The sequence below is a fragment of the Scyliorhinus canicula genome, chromosome 1 (genome assembly GCF_902713615.1).
Source record: "Scyliorhinus canicula chromosome 1, sScyCan1.1, whole genome shotgun sequence".
In the NCBI taxonomy this organism is placed as follows: domain Eukaryota; kingdom Metazoa; phylum Chordata; class Chondrichthyes; order Carcharhiniformes; family Scyliorhinidae; genus Scyliorhinus; species Scyliorhinus canicula.
Genome location: NC_052146.1, coordinates 47,948,181 through 47,971,037, shown reverse-complemented (window position 1 = coordinate 47,971,037; position 22,857 = coordinate 47,948,181). Strand labels below are relative to the sequence as shown.

The window sequence follows — 22,857 nt, the reverse complement described above, 5'->3', positions numbered from 1 at the left end:
TCATTCTTCTAAATGCCAGTGAGTGCAAGCCCAGTCAATCCAGTGTTTCTTGATATGTAGTTCTGCCATCCCGAGAATTAGTCTGCTGAACCTTTGCTTGACACCTTCAGTAGCAAGAATATCCTTCCTCAACCTAGGAGACCAAATCTGCACACAATACTCGAGGTGTGGCCTCACCAAGGCTCTGTATAACTGCAGCAAGGCATCCCTACTCCAATCCTCTCGCTACGAAGGCCAACATGCCATTAGCTTTCCTCACCGCCTGCGGTAACTTGCCGTTCAGTGATACCTAGGTCTCGTTGTACTTCCCTTTTCCTAAACTGCCACCATTCAGATAATAATCTGCCTTCCTGATTCTGCCAACAAAGTGGATAACCTCGCATTTACCCACACTATATTATATTTGCCCATTCAACCAGTCTGTCGAAGTCACCCTGCAGCCTCTTTGCATCCTCCTCACAGCACACACTGCCACGCAGCTTACTGCAAATTTGGAGCTATTGCATGCAATTCCTTCGTCCAAATCATTAATGTATATTGTGAACAGCTGGGATCCCAGCACTGATCCCTGTAGTACCCCATTCATCACTGCCTGCCACTCTGAAAAGGACCCATTTATTCCCACTCTCTGCTTCCAGTCTGCCAACTAGTTCTCCATCCATGTCAATACATTGCCCCCATTCCATGAGCTTTAATTTTGCTCACTAATATCTTGTGTAGGAACTTGTCAAAAGCCTTTTGAAAGTCCAGATACACAATATGCACTGGTTCACTCTTGTCCACTCCTCAAAAAATTCCAGAAGATTTGTCAAGCCCTTTCAATGAAAGTCCATGCTGGATTGCCCATTCTTCCTTAATAATTGTCAGGCTATAACTGGTCTATAATTCCCCATTATCTCTCTCCCTCCTTTTTTAAAAAGTGAGATTACATCTTTAAAAATTTTTTTTTTAACGTGTAGCCAATTATTTTTCTTTTCCAATTGAGGGGCAATTTAGCATGGCCAATCCACCTAACCGGCACATCTTTGGGTTGTGGGGTTGAAACCCACGCAGACATAGGAGAAATGTGCAAATTCCACACTAACCGTGACCCAGGGCCGGGATTTGAACCCGATCCTCAGCGCCGCAGTCCCACTGCTAATCACTGCGCTACATGCTGCCCCCTAAAAGTGGGATTACATCTTTGCCTAATGATAGCGGCTCATTTATGAATTAGATTGTTACATGTTGAAGCTCTGCTCCCAGGATTTGGACAAGTGGCCGAGGCTGACACTTATTTTAGTGCGATACTGAGGCAATGCTGCACTGCTGGAGGTGCTGATTTTGAATAAGAGTTAAAAAGACCCCCTGGCTGCTCGGGTAGAGATGGTGCTGTTCAGACCAAGCCTTGACTAACCATGCAAAAACCAATGATGTGGTCATTTTATTATAATATTGTTTGTGCTCTTTACTCAAATTGACGACCACGTTTGCTCATGACATTTCAAAAGAAATGTACTAGCTTTTTTTCCTGTTCGAATATGAGTTTTAATTACTTTCCCCCATCCCTCCACCCTCTAAATGTTGTTTCATTTCATTACAGGTTATCTGCCGAATGGTGTTCATGCAGTTGAAGCCATGTTAGCAACAGCCAGCATTGGTGCCATTTGGAGTGCAACCGCTCCAGACTTTGGTGTAAATGTAAGTAATGTTCATGTGCGATTGGCTCAAATCCCTTGGTTCCAAATGAACCTGCCATTCTGTCAGCCATGGTTCAGTTGGTAGCCCTCTCTCGCTTGAGTCAGAACGTTGTGGGTTCAAGCAGCTAGGATTTGAGAGAAAAAAATCGAGGCTGACACTCCAATACAGTATTGAGGGAACATTGAGATGTTCAACTGAGGCCACCTCTGCCCTCCTTGGATGGGTGGTAAAGACCCCATGGCACTATTTCGAAGAAGAGTAGAGGTGTTATCCCCAAGTCGTTCTGCCAGTATTTATCCCTCATTCGACATCACCAAAACAGACTGCCCAATCGTTATCTCGTTGCTCTTTGAAGGAACTTACTGTGCACAAATTGGCTGCTGTTTTTCCTATATGACAACAGTGATTGGGCTTCAAAAGTAATTCATTGGCTGGAAAGTGCTTTGAGGACATCCCATCATCATGCAGGGTGCTTTATGAATGGAACTCTTCCTTATAACATTTTGCAAAGTGTGTTGTGTAACTTTCTTTTGTAAAATCAGTTACTTGGAATGTTTATCTGCGCTCTCAGCATTCACGTGATCACAAGTGATGACATCTGTTTTTGATTTCATTTTTTTGTCCCTTATCTTTCCGGATTCATCTTGAGGTGTGTTGACATATCCTGGTGTGCAGATCTACAGAAACTGTGAAAGTTTGAAAAGATTGTGTGAAGGTTGGATCGATTGAATTCATTGCATTTGCTTTTTTCTCACATTGCCAATACACAAGCAAAATATGACAATGGTTTTGCTGAACCAGAGCTATACATCTATTAGAGTAGTGGTGTACAAGTTCTCCTTGTATGCATCAGTGAGAGCCATGTGTGAGCTAGAGTATCTCAGGCTTTTGGCCTGCAAGGAGGTCATTGAAGGTAATCCAACCTTGCCAGGCAGTCCCATGCCAGCGGTAGATGGTGTAACAGTGATCGGGAGGGAGCACCTGGTTGTTTTTCTCAACTTTCTTCCCCACTCTAACCTAAATGCATGAATGATGAGGCCAGTTGCAATGCCCTGATTGCCAACCTGTTTGCAGTAAGCTAATTGAGCAATCAAACCATGGCTCTTCCCAGGAATAATGGCTACTCACTGAGGGACAGCTTTGGTCCATAATTGCAATATAATCCAAGAATTGAGAACCTCTTATCAGTCGAAGTACCTTTTTTGAATATTTAGACGATGGTGCACACATCCACTTCAAAATTGCCGGTCAACTATTACTCAGCGTTGGATTTTAATTACTGATTACATCTCATCTAATTCATATTGGGCCATTTTACTTCAGAACTCTTCATACTCTCACCCTGCACTGTACAGGCAAACCAATCCTGTCATTTTAGACGAAAGAATTTTCTGGTCAGTATTTTATGTTATACAATTGGGCCTTGTTGCACACAGGTAGGACCAGTGATTGCTACTTTTACATGAAGTAAGGTGCATGCCACCTGCTGTTAAAGCTTACTTAGTTTCTGAAAAATTTAAAACTAAGCTCAACTATGCTTTTACTGATTCTTAAGCAGAGTTTGCTAACTAAAACCGGAGAATCTCAAACATTTCATTTAACTGAATACTCAAGCAAATCAATTAAACACAATCTGTCCTCAACAAATCTGTGTTGGCTTTCCTTAGCTAACCTGCACGTGCCCAAGTAACTGTTGAATGAGTTAGTTTAGCAAACCGAACAATTGAAGAAAATTGTGACAATGGTTTATGTTTCTATTATGGTCCAGGATCATGAGGTCAAGGTGTCTTCTTTGAACGATTAGCTCATAACCCAAGCTGAAAATGAATTAATGTGAATATTAGATGAGGACAAAGTGAACTCAGCTGTAATGGGACTACACTGTTAATTATGCCAATGTCACTTGGTGTCTAAGTTCATGCAGCAACTGCCAGTAGGACAAAAACGATAATCACGCAATCGGACACCCAGAAGCCATGGAGAGAGGGTCCAAGGCGAGAATACCTGGCAGTGGTGCATACCTTCCACATTTGCAACCAAAATGCAGGAAATATTGGATGAGACAGTGTAAGACTCTCTCCCATCCACTACTCTAATAGGGTATAGCTCTAGTTCAGCAAAACCAGTGCCAATACACAAGCAAAATATGACAATGTGAGAAAAAAGCAAATGCAATGAATTCAACCGATCCCACCTTCACGCAATCTGAGATTTTCAAACTTTCACAGCAACTTGTTTATTTAGTTCCTTTAATGTGAAAATTGCCCCAAAACAACTCAGAAGGTAAAAGTCACCTTGCATAAATGTAAGGCGAGTGCTTAAGTACAATACTATCACGGCAATCAAACAATAATAACCTTTACTGTCACAAGTAGGCTTACAATAACACTGCAATGAAGTTACTGTGAAAAGCCCCTAGTCTCCACGTTCCTGCGCCTGTTCGGGTACACAGAGGGAGAATTCAGAATGTCCAAATTACCTAATAGCATGTCTTTTGGGACTTGTGGGAGGAAAGAAACTGGGTCACATGGAGGAAACCCACACAGATATGGGGAGAATGTGCAGACTCCGCACAGACAGTGACCCAAGTCGGGAATTGAACCTGGGACCCTGGCGCTGTGAAGCAACAGTGCTATCCACTGTGCTACCGCATGGTGGGGAAGGGTGAGCAAGTGGATAATGAAACATGGGATCCTGGGCTTTATAAAGAGGGACATAGAGAACAAAAGCAAATAAGTTGTGTGTAAAATGCTGATTTGGAATCAACTGCAGTATTTTGTCTAGATCTGAATGTCACATTTTAGGAAGGATGTGAAGGCATTGGAGAGAGTGCCAAAATATTTCCAGGGATTTTTTTTTTAGTTTTATTATTTAAAATAAAAAAAATAAATTCGGAGTACCCAATTATTTTTTGTTCCAATTAAGGGGCAATTTAGTGTGGCCAATCCGCCTAACCAGCACATCTTTTGGGTTGTGGGGGTGAAATCCATGCAGACACTGGGAGAATGTGCAAACTCCACATGGACAGTGACCCAGGGCTGGGATTCGAACCCGGGTCCTCAATGCCGTAGTCCCAGTGCTAACCACTGTGCCACCGTGCTGCCCCTAAAATATTTCCAGGAATGAGGAACTTCAGTTATCTAGATAGATTGGAGAAGCTAAGGCTGTTTTCCTTGGAGAAGAGGAGATTTCATACTGGCATGCAAAATTAGGAAGGATCTGGACATAATTTTAAAATTGAAGAGTCGCTGGACCCATAAGACAATTTAGGTTGGCTTATGGGTGAATGGGATTTGATGCGAGTTAATGATAATCTTTATTATTGTCACAAGTAGGCTTTCTTCAACACTTCAATTAAGTTACTGTAAAAATCCCCTAGTCACCTCACTCCGGTGTCTCTTTGGGTATATTGAGGGAGAATTCAGAATGTCCAATTCACCTAACACTTGTAGGAGGAAACTGCAGCACCCGGAGGAAACCCCATGCAGACACGGGGAGAACAAGCAGACTCTGCACAGACAGTGACCCAAGCTGGGAATCAAACCTGGGACCCTAGTGATGTGAAGCAACAGTGCTAACCACTGTGCTACCATGCCACCCTATGGAGTATGGGCAGTAGAGTTTCGCAATAACTCCAGTTTACGAAAGGTGGAAAATTGGAACCCGGCGAGGTGATCATTGGAAAAGTCAAGAGGTAACAAAGGCATTGATGAGGATGGATTGCTGATTCGTTCAACAGTAGAAAATGCAAACTGTTCAAGATGATATTGGTGCAAAATAGTGAATTGTGCCTGAGCATTGTAAAGAAGAGTTAGTTATTCCAAGTCCAAAGATGTGCAGGTTAGGTGGATTGTCTATGCAAAATTGCTTCTTAGTGTCCAAAAGCTTAGGTGGGGTTACAAGGATAGGGCAGGGGCGTGGGCCTAGGTGGGGTGCTCTTTCGGAGGGTCGGCACAGACTCTATAGGCTGAATGGCCTCCTGCACTGTAGGGATTCTATGACTCATTCATGCCATATCTAACATTACAGTTGTGTGTTTGGAGTGAAAATCATAGTATTAGTCAGCTGAATTATGCTGTGAATTAATGAGCTGCCTATTAAGTAACTTGAGGAAAAGAGCAATGTCAGCTGAATAATATAATTATACCTCCTTGTACAAATCCAAGCCCAGGCAGCGGAATGTGCAACTGTGAAATACTAAGTGTGCATGTCCAGACAAAGTCGGTTGCAAACATTGGGTGCTCCGTTTCTCTTAACTCAGCAGAAGCACTGTGCATTTTAGAATGGGGCAAAGTGAATGCACGTGCGCTGTGAAGCTCAACCTCAGTGAAAATCGGAGCAACAATAGATGTGTAAGATAGTATGTTCAACATTCCTACATAACACTTGGATAATTTATGGGCTGGATTTCATGGTCAGTGGTGAAGCCATGGCACCCGGTTGCAAAATTGACAGTCTCTGGACATCAACATCAGCAATGTCAGCTTGTCAATTAGTAGAATAAGCAGCTCAATCACATTGAGGTATTTTTATAATTGGCAAATCAGGAAGTAAAAAGTACTAAATATCATTCTGTTTAATTTAAGTATTCAGATAGTGAAATTGGACTAAGATAGAAACCAGAATATTATAAATAAACTTAAAAATAAAAAATGGGGTGTTTTTATCATCATAGAGCTATTTAACACTCCACAAACTTTCTGGTTCCCCGGTGTCGCGTTTAGGAGGTAACCCAATGATGTGCTGGGAATCAATAAGCGATTATTATATTATTATATCCCTCTAGGAAGTTCCCACGTAAGGGTTTACCCGGCAATTGCCCAGAAGTGCTAACTTTCTCTGGATATTGGCACTGCACTGCGAACGATCCGACAGAAGCGATTTAAATTGCCAACTTCGGTTGCTTCTGTCAGTTTTACCCTGAAAGAGTTAGTGGAACAAAATCCCTTCTAACTCCAGAATAACTGTTTTAAAAAAAAAAAAATCCCAGACCCAGCCTTGCATGGGAACTCCCCCACTTTCCTGTCTGAACCACTTGCCTTTTAATTGTCCCTTTAAACACTCCCCTTATGCAGCTAGTGCTGTAAAAAGGGGGTGTTTCTTACCACTCGGCCCCCAGTTACTCCACTCCGATGCAGCAGTGGGTGTGCTTCGCTGCTCCTGTCTCACCCAGACTGAGTGAGGAAGGTTGCGGAAGACGAGGGCTTTAGAATCCCAGTGCGGGCAAGTCTGGCGAGTGGCAATCCTCCAGAGATTGCTGCTCTGAGGAAGGTAGGGACTATAAAATCAGCTTTTCAGGGCCAGTGAGTGTGTTTGGAGGTATTTTGGAAGTTAGTGCCTTGCTAAAAGCCCAATTGCATCTCAATAACATGTAACCTTTGCAACGGTTTTTACAGCAAGATAAACAGTGTAAAGTTTCCACCAATTTACTGATTACTTAGGATTGCGCTCTAGGATGTCGCAATAGTGTCCCCTTCTGGTGGAGTGCGCAATCATTGACTGCAACATCTGGAATTTTGTGTTATTCTGTGCGCGCACGGATTCCAGATGTTCCTGACAGTTTCAATGGAGAAATTATGATGAATACTGACCGTTATTACTGCAAAATCAGGTCCACTATTGTAAAACAAATACAGATTTTCTTATCTTTCTAAAATAACCATTGTGTCTCCAGTGCACAAATATGATTTGTACAAGAATAGCCTTATTCAAGAAATAAAATGCAATCTGGTGAAGAATGGAGCATGGCATTTTACTGTCTCATCCCTCCAATTTTTCTTAATGTACTGGATGTGTTATTTTTTGACGTGTGCGTGTCGATCTGTTTGTCGGAGTGCATGTGTCTGATTTCCCTGCGCTTTTACACTAGGTGGCAATGTATAATTAGGGAAATGGCCTATTTGTCTTTGGAAGAATGACAGAAGGTTTATTTTCATTGCTGATTTTTATTGCTTCATGTTGAAATATAAGATTGGTTCTGGTTATTGAAAACTTTTTGTTTTGACGATTTAAATTTGATTTATTGTTTAACAGATTAATTTGGTCATCGTGCTGTAACATAAACTAGACTAACTTGTGCTTAAACCCCATTTAAACTTAACTGGTATCATAGTCATTAATTTTCTTTAAATTGTCCTGTCTACCAACTCCCGTGGCCTCTTAAATATTCCAAGTTCCGAGAAATCATAAAGGTGATCTGCATCGCGACCTTAATCAGCCTTGTCGTTATAACAAGTCAGATGCAGGCAGGATCACTGCCATGCCATTGATGGATCAGTCATTTTGTAGCTAATACAAGAGTAGAAACCTGTTGAATAGTCATGTCATCCATTATGTTGGAAAATTGAGTATCAGTAATAGGGAGGAACTTTCTACACACCGGCTCCTACACTAGTGCCTTTATTTGTGTTTTATCGAACCGAAATTCAAACAAGCATTTGAGTCTTCTGTTATGGGTTAGGGTTTAGAGAATCCCAAAGTGTATCATGGAGTTCACCTGATGCACAACTTTTAATAGATTGTGGTATGGGGAGCTCACGGCTCACTCTACAGGTGTGGTACAGCAGAAATGGACCAGTATTTTTAAAAACAAAAGTGTTTATTCTGTGAACTCAAGTTAACCTTTTTAAAACAAACAGTGAATATCTGAGCAACCATTAATTCAAATACAACCCCCAAAGAATACAACACTACGTAATCCTTTAAGCTGTCCTTTTAACATCCAAAAGACTTGACAAACCTTTAAACAGGAGTACATTAGGTTCACATTCACTATTGAGAACATTTATAATTCTGAATTCACCAAATGATCCAGAGATAGTCTTTGGATGGCAGAGATCGACAGGACAGCTCTTTGTTTACCTTCAGCTGCAGCTCACTGGAAAACCCAGACATACCCAAGCTTTTTCTCAAAGTGAAACTAAAAAGCAAAACCAGAGCTCAGCTCCACCCACACTCTGACATCACTGCAGTAACATGAGCAGCTAACCATTTCTTAAAGCGACATTCTCCTGATACTTCACATAATTTAACAATGTTAAGGTGGGGGAGGGGGATGTCAGCACAGGAACAACTGCGATTTCGCGAGCCTCTCGCTCTGGTTGTCTATTAATCTGTCATTTCATCCTGATGCACATTACTTTTTTTCTTGGGAAATACGACTTGCATCATGTCCCAGGAATTTCCAGATTGGTATTTTTTGTGAGAAAAAGCCGGGATAAAACTCTAAAATCGTTTTTTTTTTGTAGCAGGTGGGGCCCAGCTGGGCGTGACGCAGTATTTGTTGAGTGGGCTCTCTCTTTAGCAGTGCGGTGTCCATCGGATGATGGCCGCCTTTGAAGATGTTGTCTTGGCTGTTAATGAGAGGACTCTTGCACACGAGCACTGTCCCTGGTCATGGGCTGCCTTTGTTTCGTCAAAATCCAATTCCATGGTGTGTCGGGTATCCTGACTGCTTCGGGATATGAAGTCTGGGCGGGATGTTCCCCTGAGCCCTGTCCGAGGCGAGAGATGGGAGATAAATTCTCGTGTGTTTAAGAACTGTTAGCCATGCTTTGGTAATCTTGATTTGAAGTCTGGGTGCATCAGATTCAATGCAGCACAAAGTATCCTGTCTGTGAGCCCAGGGGTTCGGATGGCCCACTGATCACTGGTCCTATATTGTCCTATTATTGATGCTCATTGTGTGGGGTGAGGCTGTGGATCACCTTAACAGTATTTGGATATCTCTGCCAATGCGTATCTTTTCAGTCTTTTTCCTACATTTGTCTTCAATCTTACAATCTACCATTTGTCGACCCCTCCTTTGAAAGCACAGCATCCTTGTTGAATCCCAATTGCATTCCAGTACCCATTCTTTTTTTAAATAATAATTTTTATTGTCACAAGTAGGCTCACATTAACACTGCAATAAAGTTACTGTGAATTAGGCCACTTGGCCCATCGAGTCTGCTCCACCATTCAATCATGGCTGATATTTTCTCACCCCATTCTCCTGCCATCTCCCCATAACCCCTAATCCCCTTATTTTTTTTAATTAACATTTTATTGAGGTACTTTTGGTATAGTAACAACAACAAAATAAACAAATTGCCCACAAAGAAGTCGGCGAACGTTTGCCACCTCCGGGTGATCCCTAATGGTGACCCTCTCAGGGCAAACTTGATTTTCTCCAAACAGAGAAAGCTAGCCATGTCCGATAGCCAGGTCTCCGACTTTGGGGGCTTTGAGTCTCTCCAAGCTAATAGTATCCGTCTCCGGGCTACCAGGGAAGCAAGGGCCAGAACGTCTGCCTCTTTCTCTGTCTGGATTCCCGGGTCTTCTGACACCCAGAAAATCGCCACTTCTGGTCTCGGCGCCACCCTTATTTTTAACACCGTGGACATGACGTCTGCAAACCCCTGCCAAAATCCCCTAAGCTTTGGACATGCCCAGAACATGTGGACATGGTTCGCCGGTCGTCCCGCACATTTTGTGCACCTGCCCTCCACCCCAAAGAATCTGCTCATCCGGGCCACTGTCATGTGAGCCCGGGGAACAACCTTAAATTGTATCAGGCTGAACCTGGCACATGTTGCAGATGTGTTGACTCTACTCAATGCACCTGCCCATAGACCATCCTCTATTTCACCTCCCCGCTCCTCCTCCCACTTGCGCTTCAGCTCCTCGATCTGCGTCTCCTCCGACCCCATAAGCTCCTTTTAAATGTCAGAGACGCTCCCTTCTCTTACCCACCCTCTGGAAACTACCCTATCCTGAATCCCTCTTTGTGGTAGGAGCGGGAAGGTTGACATCTGTTTACGAAGGAAGTCTCGCACCTGCAGATACCTGAATTTGTTTCCCCTCGCCAACCCAAACTTTTCCTCCAGTGCCCTCATACTCGGAAAGCTCCCCTCTATGAACATATCCCCATCCTCTCAATCCCCGTTCTCCGCCATAACCGGAACCCCCCGTCCATACTCCCCGGGGCAAACTGGCGGTTATCACAGATTGGGGCCCAGACCAATGCTCCCACATTCTGCCTCCACTGGCCCCAAACTCTTAGGGCTGCCACCACCACTGGATTGGTGGAGTACCGTGCCGGCGGGAATGGTAGAGGTGCAGTTACCAACGCCCCCAAACTGGTACCCTTACTCGAAGCCGCCTCTATACCGTGGCCATTCTTTATAATTAGGTTTTGATATGATCGGCCTCAATTTCACATCCCTGCATGGCGTTGTCCCGCTTCATCTCTGATATCTTGCAACCCTCTGGATATGCTGTGTTCCTCCAATGTTTTTTTTTGTTATTTACGGCACAGAAGGAAGCCATTCATCCCATCGTGGCTGAACCAGCTCCCAAAAGAGCTACCTAGCTAGTCCCATTCCATAGCCCTTTAAATCAATCACGTTCAAATATATATCCAGCCCTCTTTTGAAACCTTCTATGGAATCCACCTCCACCACTCCCAGGCAGCGCATTCCAAACCCCAATGACTCTGGCCTCTTGTACATCCTTCACTTTCTTCACTTCACCATATGTGTAGGTGCTAAGCTCTAGAATTCCCTTCCCAAACCTCTTTGTATCTCTACCTATCTTCTTTTAAAGTGCTTCTTGAAACCTTCTACTTTGACCTTGCTTTTGTTTGCCTGCCTGAACGTTGTCTACTTTGGCCCAATGTCAATTTTTGGCTGATTCTTCTCTTGTGAAGCACTTTGGGATATTTTATTATGTTGAAGGTGCTGTATAAATGAATAGTATTGTTTTATTCTGACGGTGGGCATCATCACATTATTGAACTATGAAGAGGACATTGCAACCAAGGCACAGATTTTCATTCCCAGGTTGGGTACGCAGAGATGGGCGAATTCCTGACTATAGAAATGGTTGCCCACATTTGGGATTTTTGTCCTGGAAGAGCCAGGTTGATCGGAAGTCAGGCCTGCCAACTCCGGAATAAGTGCGGAGGTAGGCTGGCTGAAGGCCTGCCTCTGTGCTTTGGCACTGCAAGTTATTTTTAAAAAAGATAATAAAAAACAGCCCTCCAGCACCCTCCCACACTATTTTCCTGTGTCCCATCCATGCCAACATATGCCACCTCATGCCCTCACTCAATGCAAGGTCCTTTTATAGCTCCTGTGTCAACTCGTGCAAGATCATGCCCTTCATCCACCACCCTTTGCCCCCAACCTGCTGTGCCAGCTCAATGAGTCGCCTTTGACAGTGATACCCCTCTCAAAGGTATTTTGCATTCCACCCCAAAATAGGAAATTTCATGTTCAGGGATGGGGGTCAAGAATTTCCTGTATTTTCACCACAACAGAGAGTGCCTCCATTGTAGTGAAAATCTAGGCCTGAGCCTGCTGCCCACAGGTGTGCAACAGGGGTTGAGTAGAGCTCAGTAGTGGGGAGTGTTGGGCCCAGCCTGCCTTCCCTCCCTCTTTCGCACCATAAGGGCATTGAGTTTCCTGTGTCAGCCGAGATGTCAGCCTGGACTGAGGGTTAAAATTAGGACGTTTCTGGCCTGAGTCTTTCTGGATTAATGAGCAGAGCCATTGCGAGAACAGTTAAGGATTCTTTATGTTAAAAAAATTATATTTCGTGCAGCATTTCCACCCCTGGTACAGAGTACCTTGATGGAACCATGAAAGTTTTAAAATAAAAAGCCCATAAATAATGACAGAGTAGCTTCTTAAAAATCTAGCAGTAGGTTTAATGACCACCTTTTATTTCAAAAGTTGGGTAAGCTGTTTTGAAGGAAGATCTTTAGTTAATTGGTATCTTTGAAGTTGATGGAAAATCTCCAGTCTTTGAACTCTCAAAAGCTTACTGAATGCATCAAAATCTCTGTTATCCTAAAGGGAATTGTATTGTCAATAAAGGTGACATTCTAGCAATTAATTTAAATGACGAGGCACCATGTATGTACATTGAGGTTACTTTACACATCATTAAAATGGAATTGAAAAATATAAAAATGTTTGTATGCAGACATGAGAGAGGAATTAGAAGTGACATTTTCTGTATTTTTTAACTTCAGGATTCTGTTTCTCAGTTTAGTTCAAGTCAGAACCTTCCCAGATACGCTTCTGAGCATTTTTAATTTGTATGATTAATATTTTTGTTCAATTCAGATGATCTATCAGTGACCTTGAAAAATCGTAAGTTGTGTTTCAACATTTGATAGTTTGCGGAATGTTGTGCGCTCCAGATTAAAGATCAGGATGGAGCTCCAAATTTGCACAATAATTTCTAGTCTTTTGTGAATCCTTTTATTAATTCACAAGGCACATGCAATTTCTAAAGTGTAAGATGATAATACTTTGAAACTGATCGTGGTGTTCAAAGATTCATAAGGGGTATTGTATTGGCTAATAAAAATTGGTACAAATTGCCCTCCTTTTTGAAGCTTGCCTATGGGAACTTTTAAATAAATGACCAGGTAGGACAAATCATTACCCAACTTCAGTCAGGCTCTTGATAACGTAGATGGAATAATATTAGATTTACAGAACAGACAATTGAAAGTAACAAGGTTCTCCCTTTCAAACGATTAACACATGGTTATCATTTCATATAATCTTTGTCCTGTTGCTTCATTTACAACCAAAACAATAGTTCCTCCCCCTTGTATTTTTAATTCTTTCTTTATCACACATTATTTTTCTTTTTTTGTTTTTTTTCTTAAAATTTAGAGTACCCAATTATTTTTTCCAATTAAGGGGCAATTTTAGCGTGGCCAATCCACCTACCCTGCACATCTTTGGGTTGTGGGGGTGAAACCCACGCAGACACAGGGAGAATGTGCAAACTCCTAACGGACAGTGACCCAGAGCCGGGATTCGAACCCGGGTCCTCAGCGCTGTGGGCAGCAATGCTAACCACTGTGTCACCGTGCTGCCCCTTTATCACATTATTAGTTTGGAGCCCAAAATGCTTTTGTGACCACCTTTATTGAAACATACTTTCAGCTGATTGTTTGGATTTTTTTTATTCATGGTCTATATCTTCCGGAGCCAGAGCACCTCCTGTGATTGTTTGCCACAACTACTGTCTGTCTATTTAATTTGAATTACAGCTCCTTTCTTGAGGTTGCTTTTCGCTTTTCTGTGAAGCAGTGCAGGCATTTGTTTGCAGTTTAATTTCTTAGTTATACTTCTTGTGACATATCTACCCTGCAGTGTTGACGTTGATATTCAAAATTTCAAAGTGACATTTGATTTTTGTTGACTCGTGCCTTATTTGTGCCTGGAATTTGGGTGGACAATGTTTTTCTGGGTTTTTACTTACTCGCGCTCTAAAGCTAGGAGTGACTTTTCCGCAACTGTCTTTCTCCTCAGTGGAGCTGTGCTCAGCCTCCTCTTGGTAAGTAAATAAGAAAGAAAGAGCTTGCAGTTATAAAGCACCTTTATAATGTCCAGGAAATGTCCAAAAGTGTTTTACAGCTTGTGGATTGCTTCTGAAATGCGGTCTTTGTTTTACATAGTCAACTGCAGAGGCAGTTTGTGCACAGTGAGCGTCCACGAATAATAGTACATCAATGACCAAGTAACCTGCTTTTTATGATGCTGTTTAGGGAGAAATTTAGAAGTGTTTTACATCTGCTGGAACTTGGTTTAGTGCCTCAGCATGCAACTCGCCTAAATATGACCATAATGCCTGTTAGTTCTGAACAAGATCACTTTGTACAATTAATGTCTTCTGTTGTTACAGGAGAATTTTGCTTGCCCTTTCCCTCCTGTACCTTATTCCCCTGTGCCTAAAGCTAGAGTAGGGATGAGGGCAGGATATTAGCAAACCTGAATTTTATGTAAAATATACTGGATACTTTTTCACTGCTGTAGTCACATTACCCTAGACAATGCAAGACACTTGATTTGACTGTAGGTCTATGGAAAGAAATTGACATTCAATTCCAGGTTCACCTAATTTATATATGCGAGATATCATAAATTTAAAAAATGGGTTTCAAGTACCTCTACTGGTGACAGAATTTTATACTTGTGTATAATCTGTCTGTGCGGAGTCTGTACATCCTCCCCGTGTGTGCGTGGGTTTCCTCCGGGTGCTCCGGTTTCCTCCCACAGTCCAAAGATGTGCAAGTTAGGTTGATTGGCCATGATAAATTGCCCTTAGTGTCCAAAATTGCCCTTAGTGTTGGGTGGGGTTACTGGGTTATTGGGATAGGGGGAGGTGTTAACCTTGGGTAGGGTGCTCTTTCCAGATGCCGGTGCAGACTCGATGGGCCGAATGGCCTCCTTCTGCACTGTAAATTCTATGATAATACTGAGAGGTGTGTGCCTATGTCACTTACCGGTCCTATAGAGAATGTACTGAATATAGATCATTCTACATATAATGTTACTACATGCTACATGTGTAACATTACACATTATTGTGTAATGTGCTTCTAAAATCTTTGCTAATTTCTGTGCAGGGTGTACTGGACAGGATCTCGCAGATCCAACCAAAGCTTATTTTTTCAGTTGAAGCAGTCATTTACAATGGTAAAGAACATGATCACATGGAGAAGCTGCAGAATGTGGTGAAAGGTAAATTGTGATTCATTGCTCTTGCCTATTCATTATCCTATGCATGTCTTGTTAAGAATTGTGAACATGGAGCTTAAATTCCTTAATTTATTTATGGAGCCCGTATGGATAGCAGAACTGATAGCCGAACTTTAATATAGTCAATGTAGTCAGTGTACACTTACTTACGTAAAAAAACTTGCAAAACAGAAGCAGATCATTAGGACCAATGAGCCTGTGCCACTGTTTATATTTCACATGAACACCCTTCCATCCAGCCTATTCCAACCCTATTGGCGTATCCTTCATTCCTTTCCCCTCATACTTATCTGAACACCTCAATGCTAGTCACATAGGGTGTTCACATTTCAACCACTCTCTGGGTAAGATGTTTTCCTGAGTTCCTTATTGGATTTATTGGTGGCTGCCTTGTAGAGGAGTTCAAAACTAGATCATAAATACAATTGGCAGCATGCTCTCTACTTCCACCCTATCAAACCTCCTCATGATTTATAGATCTCTATGATTAGATAGATCACTCCTCGGTGTTCTTTTTCGTGGACCAGAAAATGCCTAAGACTAAAGGTAGCATTGAATTATGTAACGGTGGAAAGAAACATAGGATTTTGAAACAAAAGATAACTTCCCAGTTTGTTTTCTTTTGCAGGATGAAAATTAACAAATGCGCTTACTCAAACCTTTTCGGACTAACCTCGGTTTGGTGTCCTGTTTGACATTCAATTATTTGTGAATTGGCCAAAAGTGAATTAGTTAGGCGGAAATTAATGCGTGACCCTCAAAATGTTTAAAAAAGAATGCAAAAGGAAATGTTCAGTTGAGATTTTCAAAAATCTTGTTGCTCGGGGCTGTTGTTTGGACACAATCATTTCACATGTAGGGGTGATTGTAAATCCAACTCCTTCCCACGGAATGACTTTCTTTCCTGATTTATGAGGACTGTATTTGGAAATAGACTGGACGTTACAATGCAAATCTTTCACTGATTTGGCCCTGATTGATGGTCTGACTCTGCATCCACTGAAGGGGCCAGGAGAAATGGAAAACAAATGATAGATTAGGAGTTATTTTTTTCAGGTTGGGCTTGAACACAGTAGAGAGATTTGCTTTTTATCTAGCTGTGTTATCCTGTACCTGACTTTTTGGTGCTTAATGACATTGGGTGCATTACTTCGGAGGGATTCTGTTCCCGAGCATTCATTTTGCATGCCTGGATGAACCAAGTTTAGTTTGTAAAAGGTTAGCCAATTGAGAATTGGAATGAGATTGTTTAAGCAGTTCTGTAATGATTAGTTTATTAAATCTTGTATTCCAACTCTTTCCCCCTTGGAGGCTTGTTGATATCAGCCCTGTCTTGAGGGATAAAAGTCTGCATGTGTGGATTTTAATCATGTGTTGGGATTGGGTAGTCACTCACACGTCCCTATGTGATCACATGGCTGACGGCTCAAAATTACACACAATTTGTCACTATTTTGACATTCTCACTTTAAAAAAAAATTTAGAGTACCCAATTTTTTTCCAATTAAGGGGCAATTTAGCGTGGCCAATCCACACATATTTGGGTTGTGGGAGAAAAACCCACACAAACAGGAGGAGAATGTGAAAACCCCACACGGATAGTGACCCAGAGCCGGGATCAAACCTGGGACCTCAGCGTCGTGAGATAGCAGTGTTAACCACTGCGCTACTGTGCTGCCCTTGACATTCTGACTCTTGAAGGTTTAAAGGATAGCTGATCTGATGAGTGTGAGAATTGAAATGCATCCCTTGAAATGGAGGCTGGGCCAGAGCGACCAGATTCTCTTGTCCTGCCGGCAGTGCAGCCCCGCCTGTGGGTTTCTTGGTAAAGTGGGTCTCATTGACAATGGCGGGAACAGAGAATCCCGCTGCCAGCGACTGGCGCGCTACCCTCCACTGCCAAGGAACATGTGCCTGGGAGGCCGCAGAATCCAGCCCCCTATCAAGCTTTGTGGTGACTGATGTTGTGCAATTCAGATGCAAATGCAATTAAAGGGCCAGTTAATGCTATGAATGTAATTGCTTGTAATAATCTTCATGCTTTCAGGCAGCACTGTGGCGCAGTGGTTAGCACTGCTGCCTCACATGGCGCTGAGGTTCAAGGTTCGATCCCGGCTCTGGTTCACTGTCTGTGTGGAGTGTGCATATTCGCCCCCACAACACAAAGATGTGCAGTGTATGTGGATTGGCCATGCTAAATTGTCTCTTTATTGGAAAAAATGAATTGGGTGCTTAAAAAAACCCCACAATCTTCATACCTTAAAGAAAACCGATCATATGCAGTAATTTTAATTAGGTCAGCTTTGCGTTCAAAAGTTTTCCAGTCGAATACTTCAACCCAAGAGCAGTTCCAATGACATATTACTGTAGTAATACAGCGAGAATTTATTTCCTTGACGACTTCAAAGAATTCTTTGCTGATGATGGGAAAATTGATTAGTGTTTGAGCCTTCAAATTTTTCACATTTTAAGTGTCTGCTTTTTGATAGCGTACTAAAAGGTTCAAAGTGTTTCATACTTGCAGGATCAAAAAACAATGCATTGAGTGCATTTCCACAAGAGTAGGCCAGTGGAGTGATTTATGTCATGAATTAAATGTCAGGTTTGAAAAGCTGCAGTTTTAATCATAGCTAGAACCTCCTTCACACCAAATGTCTACCACAATTTAAGCAACGACTTTTCATATCTGACATTTAATCTATGGGTATATTATATATCCCTGTAGATACCTTTTTATTCTTTAATTAAAGGAATAGTTGGACGAATACTAAAGAAACGCCTTTAGATTAGGCTCTCTGACTATTGGCGTCTGGAGTAAATTACCTTTTAGATTTTTTTAATGAAGGTGCAATTTAATATAAATGGGTTGGTTGCACTGCCATTAACACCAGATAAAACAATTTTAAACAAGCGCATTAAGTTCATATGCTAATGCTGAAAAAGCTTCATATTAAAGCCTTGGTGTTTTCTGTATCTAACCCTCTCAGCTACCACACCCAAAATATCCTGACATTTCTCAGAGACTGACGCATGCCTGTAGCAAACGAGTCGAACGTAGAGCCTTGTATCCATTTTCACAAAACCGATTAACTCATGAAAACAAATTAAATATTTAGAAGTCCTGCTTTAATATTCATTTTGAAAAGGCTTTGTCGTATGGCTACACATTTTACAAGGCATCAAAAATATGAAACAACTGTTGGCTGCACTATTAATAGTGGGAAAATCGTTTTTCTTTAAAGGGTATGAAAACTGGTTGGAGACATGGGGCTAGATTCTCCACTTTGCGACACCGGAAGCGGGAATTGCAATCGGATGGAGAATCAGACACAATGAAAAAAATTCTCCGCACCTTTAGGGGCCAAGCCCTCACATTGAGGGGCTAGGCCCGCGCCGGAGTGGTTCCCACTCCGCTGGCTGGCGTGAACGGTCTTTGGCGCCACGGCAGCCGGGGCCGAAAGGACTTCGCCGGCCGGCGTAAGTCTGCACATGCGCCGGAGTGTCAGCGGCTGCTGATGTCATACCGGCGCATGCACAAGGGAGGGTGTCTCTTCTGCCTCCACCATGGTGAAGGCCATGGCGGAGGCGGAAGAAAAAGGAGTGCCCCCACGGCACAGTCCCGCCTGCCGATCGGTGGGCCCCTGGGGTCATATCCCCCCAAGCGATTCCCGCTGAATCTCGGGCGTCGGAGAATTCGGGACATGGCGGGGGCGGGATTGACGCCGGCCCCGGACGATTTTCCGACCCCCCCCCCCCGGGGTTCGGAGAATCCCGCCCCATGTTCAACCCCTTGCTGGCGCCGTGCAGGTTTTACAAGTGGGGCCTGGGCACCATGGCTCCAGAGGGAGGAGTGGGACGCTAAAAGTAAACTCTGAAAAGGCCTCAGACCTTGTTGGACTTGCTCAGGGGTGGTTGCCTAGGCTGGGGGTGGTAGCAGGGAACAACCTGGTGCTCGGTCTGCCGACTCGGGGTCTCGGGATCGGGGTGGCCTGGCTCAGGCTGCCATTGCTGCATTATATGTTTTAAATGCACTCCTCCTAGCTGCTCCTACAGGCTCCTAGCTGCTCTCACTGCTGAGTGCTGCCCGTGTCCTTTTAATGCCCAGAGAGTCTCTGGTCATCTGTGGTCTGTTGGTCAGAAAGTCGAGGATCCAGTTGCAGAGTGAGGAGCCAAGTTCTAGGTTTTGGAGCTTTGATATGAGCTTGGCTGGGATTATGGTGTTGAAGGCGGAGCTGTAGTCAATAATGATGTAGGAGTCCTTGTTGTCGAGATGCTCGAGGGATGAGTGTAGGGCCAGAGAAATGGCGTCTGCTGTGGACCGGTTGTGGCGGTGTGCGAATTGTAGTGGATCAAGGCGTTCTGGGAGCATGATGGTGACGCACTTCATGTCCAACCTCTCGAAGCACTTCACTATGCCTGAAGTCAGGGCACTGGACGGTGGTCATTGAGGCACATTGCCTGGTTCTTCTTTGGCACCAGTATCATGGTGGTCTTCTTGAAGCAGGTAGGGACCTCGGAGTGGAGTAGGGGCAGGTTAAAGATGTTCCCGAACACACCTGCCACCTGGTCCGCACAGGCTCTGAGTGCACGACCAGGGATCCTGTCCGGACCCGTTGCTTTCCGAGGGTTCACTTTCAGGAAGGCCAATCTAACTTCGGAAGCTGTGATGGTGGGTATGGGTGTGTTATGGGCTGCTGGGTCACTCGACAGCGGATCGTTGGTTTCCTGCTCGACCCGAGCATAGAATGCATTGAGTTCATCGGGGAGGGGTGCACTGCTGCTGGAGATACTGCTCGGCTTCGCTTTGTAGCCTGTTATGTTCTTTATGCCTTGTCACAACCGCGGAGAGTCTGAAACTCTAGTTTCTGACTCCAGCTTGGTTTGATATCCTCTCTTGGCATCTCGGATGACTTTACGGAGGCCGTACCTGGATTTCTTGTATAGGCCAGGGTCGTCTGATTTGAACGCCTCAGACCTGTCCTTAAGTAGGGATTCAATTTCGTGATTGAGCTATGGTTTCCGGTTGGGAAACGTACGTAGTGCTTTCTTTGGCACGCAGTTGTCCACACATTTGCTGATGAAGTCTGTGACGGTGGTGGCATACTCATTTAAGTTAGTCGCTGAGTTCTTAAATATGGACCAGTCCACTGTCTCTAAACAGCCTCGTAGAACTCTTCTATTTCTTCGGACCAGAACTGCACGACCTTCTTGGCTGGATTTTCCTGCTCGAGTGTCTGCTTGTATGCTGGAAGAAGGAGCACTGTCTTATGGTCTGATTTTCCGATGTGCAGTTGGAGGATGGAACGGTAGGCGCCCTTGATTTAAAAATTTTCACAAAATATCAATAACAGAAAATGGTAAGAACAAAAGTAACAACAACAAACCCCCCCCCCCCCCCCCCCCCCCCATATACAAGAAGGAAGAGATAAATTAACGCCCATCATTAACAAAAAACACATCTACATGTCCCTTCAACCCAAAACACAGAGACGACCCCCCCTCCCCCTCAAGCTGCTGCTGGCCTTTTTCCTACCGTTCTGCCAGGAAATCTAGGAATGGTTGCCACCTCCTGAAAAACCCCTGCACTGATCCCCTTAGGGCAAATTTCACCCTCTCCAATTTATTAAACCCTGCCAATCGTTGATCCAGGCCTCCACGCTTGGGGGCCTCGCATCCTTCCACTGAAGAAGAATCCTCCGCCAGGCTACTAGGGACGCAAAGGCCAGAATGCCGGTCTCTTTCGCCTCCTGCACTCCCGGCTCCTCTGCAACCCCAAATAATGCGAGCCCCCAGCCCGGATTGACCCTGGATCCTACCACCCTCGACACCGTCCTTGCTACACCCTTCCAAAATTCCCCCAGCGCTGGGCATGCCCAGAACATGTGGACATGGTTTGCTGGGCTCCTTGAGCACCTAATACACCTGTCCTCGCTCCCAAAAAACCGGCTCATCCTTGTCCCGGTCATGTGAGCCCCATGCAGCACCTTAAACTGTATGAGGCTAAGCCTCGCACAAGAAGAGGAGGAGTTCACCCTTCCTAGAGCGTCCGCCCACGTCCCCTCCTCGATCTCCTCACCCAGCTCCTCTTCCCATTTACCCTTCAGCTCCTCCACCGAGGCCTCGTCTACCTCCTGCATCACGTGGTACGTTTCCGAGATCCTCCCCTCTCCAACCCACACCCCCGAGAGCACCCTGTCCTGGACCCCACGTGGCGGTAACAGAGGGAACTCCGCCACCTGCCGCCTGACAAACGCCCTTACCTGCATGTACCTAAAGGTGTTCCCGGGGGGGAGCCGGAACTTCCCTTCCAGTTCACCCAGGCTCGCAAACTTCCCGTCTATGAACAGGTCCCCCAGCCTCCTGACACCTGCCCTGTGCCAACTCAAGAACCTGCCGTCAATTCTCCCCGGGACAAAATCGGTGGTTCCCCCGTATCAAGGACCCCATCGAGGCCCCCATCTCCCCCCTGTGCTGTCTCCATTGCCCCCAAATTTTGAGGGTAGCCGCCACCACCGGGCTCGTGGTATACCTCGTTGGAGGGAGCGGCAGCGGTCTGTTACCAGCACCTCCAGGCTCGTGCCCACACAGGACACCATCTCCATCCTTTTCCATGCCACCCCTTCCCCTTCCATTACCCACTTATGCACCATTGCTGCGTTGGCAGCCCAATAATACCCACAGAGGTTGGGCAGTGCCAGCCCCCCCCTACCCTGCCCCGCTCCAAGAACACCCTTCTCACCCTTGGGGTCCCATGCGCCCACACAAACCCCGTAATGCTCCTGTTAACCCGCCTGAAGAAGGCCTTCGGGAGAAGGATGGGGAGGCACTGGAACAGGAACAGGAACAGAAACCTCGGGAGCACCGTCATCTTAACTGATTGCACCCTACCCGCCAGCGACAGCGGCAACATGTCCCATCTCTTAAACTCCTCCTCCATTTGCTCCACCAGCCTAGTAAGGTTAAGCTTGTGCAGGGCCCCCCAGCCCCTGGCCACCTGGACCCCCAAGTATCTAAAGCTCCTCTCCGCCCTTTTTAGTGGGTGCCTACCAATCCCCCCCTCCTGGTCCTCCGGGTGCACAACAAATAGCTCGCTCTTCCCCAATTTGCGCTTGTACCCTGAGAAATCCCCAAATTCCCTGAGAATCTTCATCACCTCTGGCATTCCCCCCCACCGCCACATATAACAACAAGTCATCCGCATAGAGCGACACTTGGTGTTCCTCCCCACCCCGCACCAGCCCCCTCCAGTTCCTCCCCACCCCGCACCAGCCCCCTCCAGTTCCTCGACTCCCTCAGCGCTATGGCCAGGGGTTTGATTTCCAAAGCAAAAAGCAGGGGACACCCCTGCCTCGTCCCTCGGTATAGCCGAAAGTACCCCGACCACCTCCTATTCGTGGCCACGCTTGCCATCGTGGCCTCATATAACAGTCTCACCCACCTGACAAACCCCTCCCCAAACCCGAACCTTTCCAACACCTCCCACAAGTACCCCCACTCAACCCTATCAAAGGCCTTCTCCGCGTCCAACGCCAGCACTATCTCCGCCTCCCCTGTTACCGCCGGCATCATTTTAACGTTCAAGAGCCTCCGTATGTTCGTGTTCAGCTGTCTCCCCTTCACGAACCCCGTC

The 22,857-nt window shown here is 44.8% G+C and overlaps 1 protein-coding gene across 1 annotated transcript in view; it reads left to right on the top strand.

Moving 5' to 3' along the window:
- The window catches only part of aacs (acetoacetyl-CoA synthetase), a 189,721-nt gene that overhangs the window by 54,472 nt on the left and 112,392 nt on the right, over positions 1-22,857 (top strand). The window contains exons 5-6 of the mRNA XM_038790294.1: positions 1,583-1,680; positions 15,095-15,209. Coding sequence (XP_038646222.1) covers positions 1,583-1,680; positions 15,095-15,209 — 213 coding nt within the window. The remainder of the gene's footprint in view (positions 1-1,582; positions 1,681-15,094; positions 15,210-22,857) is intronic.